General features: G+C 48.1%; 1 protein-coding gene across 1 annotated transcript in view; it reads right to left on the bottom strand.

Annotated features, from left to right (window-relative positions):
* The window catches only part of Kcng3 (potassium voltage-gated channel modifier subfamily G member 3), a 48,691-nt gene extending 32,574 nt beyond the window's left edge, over positions 1–16,117 (bottom strand). The window contains exon 1 of the mRNA XM_036171091.1: positions 15,192–16,117. Within this exon, the coding sequence (XP_036026984.1) occupies positions 15,192–15,847 (656 nt within the window). The 5' untranslated portion in view covers positions 15,848–16,117. The remainder of the gene's footprint in view (positions 1–15,191) is intronic.
* Positions 16,118–16,369: the final 252 nt, after the last annotated feature.

The raw sequence follows: 16,369 nt of genomic DNA, 5'->3' as shown, positions 1-16,369 counted from the left end.
GCCTGGAGTGCTCAGACTAAAGGTGTTCGTCACGACATCTAGCACAAATAAATTTTTAATTTTTTAAATATATGTATTTTATTTTATGTGTATGAGTTGTTTCACCTACATGGATGTATGTGTACCATGTGCATGCCTGGTTCCTGCAGAGGTCAGAAGACAGTGCCAGAACTCCTGGAATTGGAGTTGTGAGCTTCCACGTGAGTGCTGGGAATCAAACCTGGATCCTCTGCAAGAGCAGCCAGTGCTCTTAGCTTCTGAGCCATCTCTCCGGGCCCATGAGCAAATAGTTCTATTTTGGGAAGGGTGAACTTGTTAGAGAACTTGCTTGTTAGGAAAAGCAACTGGAAGAGGGTAACAGCAGAAACTTCCCGAAGCTTCCCAAAGAGGGGCTTGGATGTCCACACTAAAACTGAGACTTACTTAGCTGGGTTTGGGACATTTTTTGTTTCACATAGGTTTGATCTATCAATACTTATATTAGACATAAGGTAGGGATTTTTGAATTGTTTGTTGACTCATTTAAAATAGTGATAAACAGGGTCTGAGAATGTAGTTTAGTTGATAGAGTACTTGCCTAACACTGCATGACGTCCACTGGACAGGGTGATGCTTGTCAAAGCTGAGGTGGCAGAGGCAAGAATATCTCTTGAGTTCCAGACCAGCCATGGCTACACCAGAAGATCTTGCCTCAAGAAGTAAACAAACATAGGGCTAGAGAGATGGCTCAGCAGTTAACACATTTACTGCTTTCCCAGTGGACCCAAGTTTAGTTCCTAGAACCCAGACATGTCAGCGCACAATTACCTGTAATTCCAGTTTCCAGGGCATCTGGCGCCCTCTCCTGGCCCCCACGGGCACCTGCACTCACATGCACACACACGTAATTTTCAAAATTTTATTTTTAACTGTATGTATATTTGTATGTCTGCGTGTGCAGGTACCCATGGAGGTTAGGAGCCCCCCCCCCCCCCACTGCAGTTACAGGTGTTGTGAGCCAAGTGATACGGGTGCTTAGAATTGAACTCTGGTCCTCTAAAAGAGCAGTGTGGTTTCTTAATCGATGAGCCATCTTTTCAGGTCCCAATTTTTAAAAAAAATCTTTTTTTTTTTTTTTTTTTTTTTTTGCCAGACCTGAGGACCGAACCCAGGGCCTTGAGCTTCCTAGGCAAGCACTCTGCCACTGAGCTAAATCCTCAACGGCTGAGCCGTTGAAGGCTGGGCTCACAACCAAACATATAAAAAAATCTTTAATAAATTGTTTTAGAAGAAGAAATTTTACTAACCCTTTCATATATATAACTGCAGACACTGGCTTCGGCGACACTATACCAAAACTCGAAAGGTGACGTCGTCTCAGGTTAGCCAGCGTCTGTGACAGCACCGACCTCTGAACTGTCTGAGATGTTGTTAGAGCGTACCAGTGTCTTTGATACTCCCGATGGGTTCTTTTGCATCTGTGACATCTGGGGTCCGTCATTTAGGATATACCAAGGTGCTTGAGTGATGTGGATTACAAAATGCTGACAGAGCAGTATGTGGAGCCACGGCTGGCCTGGAACTCACCACGTAGCCTAGGCTGGCCTCAAATCCTCAACCCTCCTACCTCAGACGCCTGGGTGCTGGGACCACAGGTTCACATCACCATGGCCAGGAAGTTTACAGTTACTAATTTTGACCTTCAAGACTGAATTTTATCAATAGCAACAAATACTGCCCACTGTTCTCCTCCAGGACTGACCTGATTCATTTCAGAGCTGCCTTCAACTCTGAATCAATGGAAAATATCAGAATATCAGCAGTGTTGGGCGGGGGGTGGGGGGGGGTGGGGGGAAGCTGCTAGTTCAGCTCACACCTCAGCCACCTGTGAAGTCCCCCCCGCTCTCCCCGAGACAGGGTTTCTCTGTGTAGCTTTGCGCCTTTCCTGGAACTCACTTGGTAGCCCAGGCTGGCCTCGAACTCACAGAGATCCACCTGCCTCTGCCTCCCGAGTGCTGGGACTAAAGGCGTGCGCCACCACCACCTGGTTGTCTAGGACATTCTTAAATGAATCCCTTTTTAAGAACCAACTCCATGATGGTAGAGAATATGATGCCTGGCGCAGTTGGGTTGGCTGTGGCACTTCTGTGGTGTCCGTGTGCCTGGCATTGGGAACTCCAGCTCTGCCCCTCCCCAGTTTCCCGCCCTTTGTGGCACCATCTCTCCTCCTCAGCGACCCCTGGGCTCTTCTACCTCCTGAAAAGATGCTGAGATGAGGGCTGTGTCTTCCTATGCCACAGGGACAGGTGGGTGGGTACCATACATACAAACCATTGCCCCTTTGATTGTTTTCTGAAACAAGGTCTTGCTATTTACCCAAGCTGGCCTCAAACTCAAGATCCTCCTGCCTCGGCCTCCCGAGTGCTGAGAGTATAGGAGTGGATCACCACAGCAGGTTCAGTAGTTTCCTGTTCTTATATATGTACTTAACATTCACATAAAACCATAAACTTAAATTTCATCTACTTATTTATGTGTGTGTCGCAGCAGGCATGTGGGGGTCAGGGGGACAACTTGTGAGAGTCAGTTCTCTCCTTCCACTAGGTGGGCCCCAGAGATCAATCTGACCATCAGGCTTGGCAACAAATGTCCTTTATCTGGAAGCCAATGTTTCCCAACCTGTGGGTCGTGACCCTTTGGGGATGAAGGGCCCTTTGACAGGGGGTCACCTGAGACCATCGGAAAACACAGATATTTACATTACAATCCATAACCGTAGCAAAATTACAGTTATGAGGTAGCAACAAAAATAATTTTATGGTCGGGGGTCACCACAACCTGAGGAAGTATATTAAAAAAGGGTCGCATTTACGAAGGTTGAGAACCACTGCTCTAAGCCGTCTTTATGGCCCTAAAATCAACTTCTAATATGTTGCTGAAGTGCCTAGTTCATGAATCCAGGTTTTGGTCACCCGTCCCCTCTCCACTCACCACAGGCATTGGCCAGCACAGGGTACATGACAGCGGAAGTCGGGGTGCAGCCTCTAACTGCACGTACTGTACCCGGCGGCCGTCTCACAATCAACTCCCACACGGTGAACCTCTGAGGTTTCTAAGACGGAACCCAGACATGAATATCCTGACAGAGGAATGTGATAAGTGAGGAGAGGGAGGAGGGTGGATGTGATCAAATGCCTTGTCTATGTGCATGAAATTCTTAATAGCTGAATAAAAAAATTTGAGAAAGAGAGGAGAGAGAGAAGTTTATGCTCTGCCTGGGTTACACAGAAACTCCCCCGTCAGCCTAGGCAACTTAGCTAGACCTTGTCTCAAAATAAAAACGAAACAAAAAACTAGCACGAAGCTAAGCATAGTGGTGCACCCTTTAATCCCAGTACTCAGGAAGTGGAGGCAGGCGGATCTCTGTGCAATATCAGCCCGGTCAATACAGAGAGTTCTAGGACAGCCAGAGCTACATAGTGAGACCCTATCTCAAACAAAACAAAAATCAAACAAATAAATATATACACATGAATTAGGCAAACCTTAAATAAACAGGATGCTTGTTAGCATATGAGAACTTGATTTCCCTTACCAAGCAGAGATAGTAAACACAAGACCTCAGTCCATCCCAACTGTGACTGGATAAAAAAGTTCCGGTAAGGAGAAAGCAGAATCATCGGTGGGTCAGGATGCCTCCGCAGGCTCCAACGGCAGCATCTGACACCAGAATCTCTGGAAACAACCATAAGTCATTCATCCTCTCAGACACCCGAAAAGGTAGTACCACTGCTCTGCTGATTTCTACGAAGTAGGAAACTCGGGCCCAGGGAAGCAGTGAGCCAGAGGACTCTCAGATGCACAGAGGACAAAACACAAGCTGGGGTCAGGCCTGGTCACAAAAGCCTGCTATCCCAGCTGAGGCTGGCTGGATGCTCACAAGTCCTGAGTGGGCTGCAGAGCCCAAGACCAGCTGACGTAACCTACTAAGATTTTGTGTCAAAGTTTAAAAAAATAAATAAATAAAAGATTTAGGCATACAACTCAAAGGTAAACCCTTGCCTAACATGTGCAAGTCCCTAGGTTCGAGAATGTTGAATCACCAAAAGGTGTGAACTCAGATCTGAGTGAGGCCATCATTTCAGAAGGCCCGGGGCTGGCAAACTTTGAGGTACATAATGCCTCTTTGGGGGCTTGCTTTCTGAGAGAGAGTTGCATGGAGCCCACGTTGGCCTCGAACTTGAACTCTTGATCCTCTTGCCTTTGTCTCCCAAGTGCTGGGCTTATAGGCATGCACCATCATGTCCTGCTGAAGAAGGCCATATTCCTACAACTGCTCGATTCTGCCAGACAATGAGTAATAGAATCATCACTGCTGCTTTTCAATAAAACCTTAGACACAGACACTGAAATCTGAATGCCATACAATATGTGGTAGTTTGAATGTAATTGGTCCCTATAATCTCACAGGAAGTGCTATTAGGAGGTGCGGCTTTGTTGGAGTGGGTGTGGCCTTGTTGCAGGAAGTGTGTCACTGTGGGGGTGGGCTTTGAGGTTTCCTATGCTCAGAATACTGCCCAGTGTCTCAGTCAACTTCCTGTTGCCTGCAAATGAAGGACTCTCTGCTACTACTCCAGCACCACATCTGCCATGTTCCCCATCGTGATGATAATGGACCAAACCTCTGAAACCATAAGCAATCCACCCCAACTAAATGTTTTTTTTAATAAGAGTTGCCGGGTGGTAATGGAGCACACCTTTAATCCCAGCACTTGGGAGGCAGAGGCAGGTGGATCTCTGTGAGTTCGAGGCCAGCCTGGGCTACCGAGTGAGTTCCAGGACAGGTGCAAAGCTACACAGAGAAACCCTGTCTCAAAAAGAAAAGAAAAAAAAAAAAAAATCCAACCACTGAGTGTGGGATGCACAGAAAATTCCAGCGTATTTTTTACTTCTATAAGCTCAAACCAAACCCTAGGATTAAAATAGTATGTACTGCCACTTGCCTATGCATAGAGAGAGACAGACAGAGAGAAGACAGACAGTAAGACATGGCCTAAGAATTGGAAAAATATTGAGTTTGAGGCCAGCCTGGTCTACAGGGCTAGGGCTAGTTCTGGTACTCCTAGGACTACACAGAGAAACCATGTCTTGGAAAACAAAACACACACACACACACACACACACACACACACACACACACACACAAACCCCAAAAGAATTGGAATAATAAAGCCAAGAAAGTTTAAAATCTACTTAAGGCTTTGGTATACATACACACACACACACACACACACACACACACACACACACACACACACTATTATAGCTATTACTTCCCATTACCTGGTGAAGTTGTCCTCAGGCCCATGAGTATCAGGGGCCCCTCTGGCTTGTTCACTCATTGAAAAATTCTCACAGGCTGGAGAGATGGCTCAGTGGTTAAGTGCACTGGCTGCTCTTCCAGAGGTCCTGAGTTCAATTCCCAGCAACCACATGGTGGCTCAGAACCATCTGTAATGAGATCTGCTGCCCTCTTCTGGCCTGCAGTCATACATGCTGTATATGTAATAAATAAATAAATCTTTAAAAAAAAAAAAAAAGAAAAAGAAAGAAAGAAAGAAAGAAAGAAAAAGAAAAATTCTCTCCTATGACTGCTGCCTCCCATGTTAAGGTGTCCTGAGATGTGTCTAGCGGGGTTGGTTGAGTGGACAGCAGTTGGTGAGTGGAGAGTCAGAGGCAATTTTCCACACTGTGTGACTGAAACCACCTTGTGGAAACAATCCCAGACATATGCTCACTAAATGAATCATGGCTTATTCATACACTGGGACACTATACAAGTATCAAAAAGAGCAAGAGTACCAGGCATGGTGTCATACACCTATAACCCCAGTACTAGGGAGGCTGAACTGATATGGAAAGAGTCCCAAGATGCATTGTTAAGTGAAAAAGGCAAATTCTTGGGAGCCAAAGAGATAGATCAGCAATTAAGGGTGTGTACTGCTCTTGCAAAGGCCCCATGCTTGTTCCCTGAACCCATGCTGGGCAGCTCACAACCACCTGTAACTCTAGTTCCAGGGATCTGGTGTTTCTGGCCTCTGCAGATGCATGTGCATACCCATACCTACACACAGACCACACACAGACACACACACACACACACACACACACACACACACACACACAGAGTTAAAAAAAAATTAAAAGCCAGGCGGTGGTGGCACACGCCTGTAATCCCAGCACTCGGGAGGCAGAGGCAGGTGGATCTCTGTGAGTTCGAGGCCAGCCTGGTCTACAGAGCTAGTCCAGGACAGCCTCCAAAGCTACAGAGAAACCCTGTGGGGGGGGGGGGGGATTTAAAGTAAACTACTGAACAAGCTTATAGAGTAACCCCAGTTATACATATTTTACATATTGTTTAATGTACACTCTTATCTATCCATGTGTTTGCATGTATGTGTGCATGTTTACATGTATAGTGCATGGAACATTCCTGAAAGAATATTCAGCTACTGGAAATGAAGCAGAAGGATCAGGAGTTTAAGGTCATCCTCAGCTACACAGCAAGTTGAAAGCCAGCCTGGCCTACATGAGAGGCCAAGAACGGAACCCAGGAACCGCGCAGGCCATGAGGAGAGTGGGCATGCTACTGCTTGACACTCTACCCCGCCCCCACAAGACACTCGGGTGAAGTTTTCATTAAAAATAGATAAATAAAAAGAGCATTTAAAATGACTTGCTCACCAAAATGAGAAAAAGCCCTTTATTAGGGGGGAAAAAAAGGCACTGACAAAATAAACCTTTCACAGAACCAGAAAACTGGCAGCAGACATAAAAACCCTGCCCACACTTAAAAGTTCAGGGTGAAAGAACAGGGTTTAACTGAGGTCCTGCGTTACGTCCAATCTTATCAGCGATCTATTCATTACCAACTTGTGCAAATCACCGCCTGATCTACCGAGTGGAGGTCCGTGGACCTTTCCTCTACAATTTCAAGCAGTGTTCTTATTTTTAACACACTCCAAAGCCCATTGGGTTTATGTAATACCGAACACAAAGGCAGTGGAAATAACACAATTGATTTTTAAATTTCCATCACCTTGGTGCTGCGTTCTGACTTCCGAAATTCTCTTAACAGGGGCTTAAAGTGACACAAGAAAAGTTAAACATTTTACAATCTCCTCAGATTCTTAGCACCACAACCAAGTAATACAAATTAAAGATCAAAATCCCCACATGAAGCAACTGTAACAAAGAACCAAAGAAAGAACAGATCAAAATTATCAAAAGGCTCTGCATGCCAGAACTGATTAAAAACTCAGAACTCGTCTACAGAGACTGATGCAGAGAGAGCACCCCAGTCCACAGATAAAGCATTCAGACAGCTATTATACCGGACCTGCCTGTCAGAAGTCAGACCTTCACACTGGCAGCTATCGAAGGGTACATTTTTATGAAACAGGCACCCATGTTTAGTAATTTTTTTTCATTTCTTCAAAAGGATTTATTTACCCCCACCCCCACCCCCGAGACAGGGTTTCTCTGTGTAATTTTAGTGCCTGTCCTGGATCTCGCTCCGTAGACCAGGCTGGCCTCGAACTCACAGAGATCCTCCTGCCTCTGCCTCTGCCTCTGGAGTGCTGGGATTAAAGGCTTGCGCCACCACCGCCAGCAATTTATTTACTTTTATGTGTATTATGTGTGTTTTTGCCTACATGTATGCTTGTGTTCTACATGCATGCAGTACCCTCAGGGGCCAAAAGAGGGTGTCAGAGTCTCCCTAGGACTGGAGTTACAGATGTCTGTGGGTGCAGGGAACAGAACCAGGTCCTCTTTTTTTGTTGTTTTTGTTTTTGTTTGTTTTTTTGTTTTTTTCCGAGACAGGGTTTCTCTGTAGCTTTGGAGCCTGTCCTGGACTAGCTCTGTAGACCAGGCTGGCCTCGAACTCACAGAGATCCACCTGCCTCCCGAGTGCTGGGATTACAGGCGTGCGCCGCCACCACCACCCGGCAATGCTTAGTAATCTTACAAGGTAACGTGTCTATATGCTACAGTGCTGAAAAGAACCAGGAATCTCTTCTGGCAGGATGAGACTCAACCATATCTAGAAGGCAAAGATGCCTGGAGAATCCACTTTTATCTCATTACTCAGATAAAGCAAGAACATGTTCACCCAAAGATTAATTAGTCACATTTGTTTATCTGGGGGCCTGTAAGTACATTCACTACAGATTTTAACTAAGATGATGTCATAGTCTTCTCACCGAGATGGCTTCAGTCATATGTATGGGAAATGTTCTCTGATTCCTTTCTCACCAACCCTCTGGGGTCCTCCTCACAACACCCCCAAAGAGGAAGCAGGCCCCATAGAAAAGAACTGTATTCAGTGCTCAGTATGTATGGGCTGAAGTTGTCAAGCCAGGGGATCGTGATGCCTGCAGGTCTGAGGACAGCTCACTCAGTTATGTCTCACATCCTCCTAGTCCTGTGAACCCTTTCATAATGAAGGTCTCCAAGGCCAGGTACTGAAGGACTGACTTCACAGCCAATGATATTCTTGGTAACTGTTAGGAGGTGGGAGCTTACAAGAAGGGAATCAGGCCACTGGGATGGTATCCTAAATGGGATATTGGGACCCTGACCCCTCCCTGTTGTGGAATATTAGTTTAAGATGTGTTACATTTGTTTATGCTCTGGGATATTTGTTTAATGATGCAAAGATGTGTTGCATTCTTTTATGTTGCATTTGTTTAACTCTGTGAAGCTGTGTTACTGTGCCTATCTAAAATACCTGATGGGTCAAATAAAGAGCTGAATGGCCAACAGCTAGGCAAGAGAGAGAAACAGGCAGGGCTGGCAAGCAGAGAGAGTAAGTAGAAGGAGAAATCTTAAGAGAGGAGGAGTGAGAAAAGAAGAAAAAGAGGATGCCAGGGGCCAGTCACCCAGCCACACAACCAGTCATGGAGTAAGAAGGAAAGAAAGATATATAGAATAAAGAAAGGTAAAAAGCCCAGAGGTAAAACATAGTTAAAGAGAAACTGAATAATTTAAGTTAGAAAAGCTGGCAAGAAACAAGCCAAGCTAAAGCCGGGCATTCATAAGTAAGAATAAGTCTCTGTGTATCTATTTGGGAGCTGGGTGGCGGGTCCCCAAAGAGTAAGGAGTTAAAAACCAAACCAAACAAACCTGAAGCTAACACACCTGATCTAGGAGATGCTGTAAAATGGAACCCATCACTGGCCTAAGTTCGATCTCTTTTTACCTTCTCCACAGCTGTGCCCCTAGGCCAAGGCTCACCTTCCTGCCTGTCATTGATCCCCAAAGGGCTGGGGACATGGCTTAGCAGGTGCGTGCCAACCTGCACGAGGCCCTGCTTAATCACAATACACACACACACACACACACACACACACACACACACATCAGAATATATATAATTACACACACACACCAGAATATATATAATTTCTTTAAGAACCTCCCGGGGGCTGAAGAGATGACTTAGTGGTTAAGAACACTTGTTCTTAAAGAGGACCTGGCTTCGATTCCCAGAACCCACCTGGTAGTTCACAGCCATCCATAGTTTTAGTTCTAGGAGATCTCAGGTCCTCTTCTGACTTCCACAGACACATGGTACACAGATATATGTGAAGGCAAAACATACATAAAAAATAAATCTAAACAACAACAAAACATTTCTGTGTCTGGAGAGATGGCTCAGCAATTAAGAGCAATGGCTGCTCTTCCAGAGGACCTGGGTTCAATTCCCAGCACCCACATGTCTGCTCACATCTGCTCACATCTGTAATTCCATTTCCAGGGGATCTGACACCCTCACACAGACATATGTGCAGGCAAAACATCAACGTCCATAAAATAAAAAGAAATCATTAAAAAACCTTCCAAAGCTTGTGTCATGCTTGAAAGAAAATGCAAACTTCTTCCATGGGGGTAGGGGTGGGGGATTCTTCAGCTCTCTGTCAACGTTTTCTACATATTTGTCTTGGGAATAAATTCTAGCCCACCAGATGGGCTTCTATAAACTGGACCTATTGCCTTCTCAAAACTTTTGCATTTACTGTTCTTCCTGCCCTGAACACCCTTCCCTCGACTTTCCCCCAGCTAGCTTTCTATCCCATGTCCCCCTTTGCAATGTAAAATTCTTATGTATTTGTTGACTGTGTTTTCTGTCTCCCCAGCCCACTATCATCAAGTTAGAACACCCCAAAAGAGCAGGAACTCCACCTAATAAGCTTGTGCACCCACACAGCCTACCACAGTCACAGAAACTTACCAGGTCATGAATGCTCAGAATCTCTCCCCCACCCTCAGAAGAGGTTGCACTATGTAGCCCAGGCTGGTCCACACCCAGCCTCATGACAATTTTTCAACTATGATCTATTCTTTTCCTCCATAATCAGCAAAAATCTGCTAGAATACTAGGTAGTGTTCTGTTAGAACATTAGGCAATGGTGGTTGTCTTTTAATGAGGGTCTTAGAGAATAAAGTATTTCAACTCCTAAAGAGCGAAATCCAGAACTTTACCCCTAACAGCTCTTTAAACTCTGTGGTAGTCTGAAAGAAAATGGCCCCCAAAGGGAGTGGCACTATTAGGAGGTGTGGCTTTGTTGGGGTAGGTATGGCCTTGTTGGAAGAAGTGTGTCACTGTGAAGGTGGGTTTTAAGGTCTTGTATATGCTCAAGCCACGTCGTGTCTCATCACTTCCTGTTGCCTGTATATCAAGATGTAGGACTCTCAGCTGCAGCACCTGCCTGCACATCACCATGTTGCACCGTGATGATGATGGACTGAAACTCTGAAAATGTAAGTCACCCCAATCAAATGTTGTAAGAGTTGCCGTGGGGCTGGAGAGATGGCTCAGAAGTTAAGAGCACCGACTGTTCTTCCAGAGGTCCTGAGTTCAATTCCCAGCACCCACATGGTGGCTCACAACCATCTGTAATGAGATCTGGCACCCTCTTCTGTGTACATAATAAATAAATAAATCTTTAAAAAAAAGGGGGGGGGGTTGCCGTGGTCATGGTGTCTTTTCACAGCAACAGAAACCCTAACTAAGACAGACTGTAACACAAGATGTATGCCAATCTGGAGAGATGGCTCAGTAAGGTATGTGCCACAAAACCATCAGCTCCTGATTTCAGATCCCCAGCATCCACACAAGAGCAGGACATGGCAGCACAGGTCTGTAAATCCCAACACTGGAAAGGGAGGTCCCTGAAGCTTGCTGGCCACTCAGCCAGCCTAGGGGAAATCCATCAGCTCTAGGTTCAGTGAGAGAGACCCTGCCTCAAATAAGGTGACCTAAGACAGCATCTGACATCAACTTTTGGTCTCTGCGTATACATGCACCTGTACACACACACACACACACACACACACACACACACACCCCTCCCTCTCTGTGTGTGTGCACATTCCACACACCCTGAGCCTGTAATCCTAGCATGTGGGAGGTAAAGTTAAGCAAGAGGATGCATAACTCAAGGTTATCCTTGGACACAATTGAATCTCAATCCACCCTGGGCTGTATGAAACTCTGTCTCAACACCCACCTACCCCCGAGCACCCAAAGGGAGGCAAAGTATGTTAAAGTATGTTTCAAGCTGGCATGTAGTAGTACACACCTGTGCTTTCGGCACTAAGAAGGTCGAGGCAGGAAAATTGTCAGGTTGAGCCACATAAGACGGATTCAAAATATAAAATGGCGGTGTGTGTGTGTGTGTGTGTGTGTTTGAGAGAGAGAGATATGAATGAGTTTACCTGCCTTCAAGGGCTTTTCTTCAAATCCAGCACAGGAGCTACAGTGTGTTTATGAGGCCATGACAAATGACATAGAGAGAGCACACACCAGCAACCCCTGAAGGTTGGGAGGAAATATCTCATTTACAAGGGCAGCCCATAAATGTTTCCAAGAGAACCTGAGCTGGGTTTGAATAATCATTTCATTAGGTTAGGAACTGCATTGTGAGGGGGGCATAGAGGCGGCCTGGGGACAAACGGGCAGGGCTGGCCAGACCAACAGAGCCTGTAAGTTGGTACTGGGTGTTCCCAGCTCCTGGAAGTCGGCCTGGTCAGGCCCTATGGCTCCCATCTTCACAAGGCTCTAGAGGCATTTCAGTTCTTCCTAGTACAGACCAGAGTTGTTATTTAGTCTCTAGTCTCACAAGCCCAAAGCAATACAAGCTCTCAGACCCCACGCAAAGACCTCCCAACTCTTCTGTGTTTTTGCAGGGCTGGGACTCAAATCCCAAGGGCTTTTGCACAGGCAATTTAGTACTGAGCTAACATCCCCAGCCCTTGCTCCTTTTTTGGGGGCAGGGTCTCGCTATGTTGGAGCACAGGCTCCAACTCTTGACCCCCCTGCACTGAATGAGTACAATAATGAGACCTGTGTGCCTCCATGCCCAGTCATCGTTCCTGTGTCCAATCGCATCCCTCTCCAAGCATGGTACACACTTACCACATTTCTCTGCTTTCTATGAACAAGTTCTCAGCACAAATGATACAAACCAACCAATAGGTAGCCATGGCTGCAAACTAGAGAGTTCTTCCCATTATTCCAATATGCTCTCCAGCCACCTCACTCTCTGTCACTGGATTCTCACTCCCTAAACATAACATACAAGTTTCATGCCTATGGCCCACGCTGTTCCTTTTGCTGGGAAACTCTATTTTGTTCTTAAGCAAGACCAAGGATGGTGCAGGTTGCATAAACCAGTTTATGTAAGTGACGCCCCCTGCCAGCGTTGGGCAGTGCACAACCTTTCGAGGATGGCCTGTTTCCACCCTCCGTGACCCTGAAGGCTTTCGAGGAAGAACTCGGCTCTTAGAAACCCGTGGTGCCTCTGAGTCCTCCATCAACTTCTCTTTACAAGAAAAGCGAACAGCATTTGGAACAGCTTCAGTGAGCAGAACAAGGGCACACTCAGGAAGGACACACATTTGTGTTGAGATGAAACAAGATTGGTGAGTTGTGAGGTTGGGACATAACTAAGTGGCTGGACACTTGCTTAGCAGGTGACGACGACGGTTAATGTCAAGTGTCCAAGAGGGTGGATGGACGGAGGGGACTTTGGCTTTATTCAGTGGATTCCTGGTCAAAGGACTACAGTGTTAGCTGCCACAGGCTGGCAGGGACCGAGGGACTCTAACATGCCAGCTGAGGAGACCAGTGAGGGGCTTCCTGGGCAATGTACAACATCCTCATTTGGCTGTCCTCCAGCGTGTCTGGGATTACAGACACTGGCTTTCTTATACCTACACTCAGAGAGAGAAGCTTAAAACTGATCCATTAAGCCAAGAAAAACATGCATTTGCCCGAAATATCTGTGTATCTAGGAAACAGTTTGACTTGAATAATTACATACATACTTTTAAGATACGTATACACAAATGAAGTCTTACTCTATCTTCTTCCCTTCCTTGGCAGCTCCTTTCTCCCTCCCTCCCTCCCTCCCTCCCTCTTCCCTTTCTGGTTTGTCTTTTTATCTAAAATCAGTATTGATCCTAATGCTTTACATGAATGGTCTTTCTCCCCAAACTCCCTCCATCCTTCAAAGCTTAGTTCCCTGTTCTTGCTTGCGCCCCTCCCTTCAGGCATCTTCCTCAGCATCTGTATTTCTCAGACAACCCTCCTGTTTCCTTTGCTAATGAGCTCCGTCCATCACCAGCCTTCAAATTCGACATCTACTGACTGAATCATTTCAAAGCCGGTCCACCCGTGGGTCATTTTTCTATGATCCTCTTCCCCTCCCCCAAGAAAAATCAAGCTCACCTTATTTATATATATAAAAGTTAATTTCATTGCATGATTGGGGCACCAAGGAAGTAGTTCCCATCTGTGAAGTGAAAACATAACCGTGCTGCCTCACGTGAGCGCCATAACCGAACACACCAAAACATTACAATGAGTTCCCTGATGTACTTCTTCTCCAAGCAAAGATCTTGGATTTCACGCCAAGGTGGCACACTGGTCATGGGCTCTGGTACTAGTCCACTGTCTTTACTCCTAAGATTGATACAGAAATCTCTACTCCCTAGAGGAAGACTATTCTGTGCAAGCAATCAATCCACTGCGTACCAACACCACTGTCCCTAAGCATAGCCAGGCCCATCAGGAAAAGATTACAGGGTGCAACCTTGACTTGAAAGTGAAGGGAAGAAGAAAAATTAAAACAGAAAGTGACTGGAGAAGGGGAAATCTCCAAAGAGCTATCAAGCAAAGGGTAGAAGATTACACAGTTTGGGTTTTATGCCCAAAATGGCTGTCTCCTCTCAAAGTCCAACTTTAGTTCTGCTTATTCCTCCCACCAAATATGCAAAATAAACTCACTTGTTCTAAAAACAGAAAAGTGTTATCGCCATTAAGAGGTAAGTACAAACCCAGGAAAGATTCAAGTATTTTCCTTTCATCCTAGTAAAGGAGGGTGGGGGTGGAGGTGGGGGTGGGGGAAACACTTCAACCACCGCATCTTGTTCCTGGGTTTGTTGAAGTTTCAATTTTTCTTCTCTCCCAAGGTAATAATTGTCTGTGTTTTCTTCCCCACAATGAAGATCCTCTGAATGAAACCGTAAATCTTTAATACCACACAGTGGACAGGAATGTGCTAGGCCCGTACTTGGTCGGAAAAGAGAGAAGAAAAGGGCATCGACATCCATTATTCAGAGTCTAACGCTAAATTAGCCTCCTTTATAATCCGGCAATTCCATCCCAGCACACATTATGCCAGGGGCAGGGTGTGCAGAATGTGTGGGCAGTGTGCAGCAGACCACATTTCTACAGAACGAGAGACATCATCATCTTTTCAAACACCACCCGGATTGGCACATATTTCAAAGTGCTCTTAGCTCAAATTGAATTGTCGTGTAAATTATTGTATATTAGCAATAAAAGTTTAGAGAAATCTAGTTAGAAGATTGCTATTTGCTTAGAATTAAACTACAAGGCCTGGGGGTTTTATCCTAAAAGGTGAGGCCCACGCACACTGGCTGGCTGTGCCTGGGAAAGAGGGGCGGGGTTGGGGACCCACACATCCCCTGGTTGGAGAGCCAGGGGCCTCGTGGGACAAGAACAAGCCTGGCAGGGCCACCAGGCAGACCGGACGGAGACTGGACGGACGGACGGCACGGATTGGACGGACGGACGGGACGGGACGGACGGACTGGACGGGCAGAGAAGCAGTGCGTCCTACCCGGAGGGCTCCCTCCCAGGGACGGCGGAGTACCTGCTCCGGTCATCCAGGCTGCGATTGTCGGCGGCCGCCGCGCGCCAGTCGGGCAGCGTGCTGGCGCACAGCACCACCATGGAGACGATCACGAACACCACGGACACGCTGGCCAGGATCTGCGCGGCCAGCGACGACGTGGGCTCCTCGAAGGTCCGCCTCATGCGCTCCAGCCAGCGCCGGGAGGGAGCCGCCTCGGGCCCGGCAGGGCGAGCCTGCTCGCGGCCCAGCTCGTCTGCCGCGTGGAAGGTGTGGGTGTCGGACATGCGGTCGTCTAGGCGGCGCTGGCAGCAGTACTCCAGGTGCGCGCCCTCCAGGCCCCAGTAGATCATCTCGTTGTAAAAGGAGAGCTCGCACATCCGCGGCGCGAAGCGCAGCTTGCCGTGGCCGCGCACGTACAGCAGGATGAAGCCGAAGGCCTCCGAGTGCCGGTCGAAGAAGTACTCGTTGCGCTCCCGGTCGTAGTCGTCGCACACCTCGAGCACGTCGCGCTCCGAGCGGCAGCCGTGCAGCCGGCTCACGCGGCGCAGCGGGAAGTCCTTGAGCAGCTCCCGGGACAGCGAGTACCGGGCGCCGCCCACGTTCAGCACCACCGAGGCCGCCCCGCCGCGCACGAAGGTCATGGCTGGCCGCCCCGGGGGCCTGCCCACCGCGCGCTCCGGGTGGCCGCGCCGTCGGGGCCCGCGCTCCCCCGGGGGCTCGCGCCCCGCGCCGCCTAGGTTCCTCTCGGCGCTGTCAGTGCCGCCGCCCCGCGCTCCCGGGTTCGCCCTTCGGAGTCCGGGTGGGTGTCCGCGGCTCCAGGTGGTGCCGGCCTCCCGGAGGGCGCGCGTTAGCCGGGGCGCCGTGGGCAGGGCTCCGCCGGTCCCTGGTGCACGCAGCCCGGCCGCCGTCCAGAAGCGAGAGGCAAAGTGAGCGGGCTCAGCGGCGGCGGCGGCGGCGGCGGGGAGCGGGCTCCGGGAGGCGGGGGCGGGGCCTCCCTCGCCGTCCTCCCTCGCCGTCCTCCTCCTCGCCCGCCGGCTCCGCGCGCTCCGCTCCCTCCGCGCGCACCTCCTGCCCGCCCGCGCCCGCCCGCACCTCCCGGCTCGCTCGGGCTGGGATTCCCCGGCGCCCCGCCCCGGACCTCGGGCTCCCCGCCTCGTGACGCC

This window comes from Onychomys torridus, chromosome 21, assembly GCF_903995425.1.
Source record: "Onychomys torridus chromosome 21, mOncTor1.1, whole genome shotgun sequence".
NCBI lineage: Eukaryota > Metazoa > Chordata > Mammalia > Rodentia > Cricetidae > Onychomys > Onychomys torridus.
Note: the sequence above shows the minus strand (reverse complement) of the source record. Positions and strands in the feature narration are given on the sequence as shown.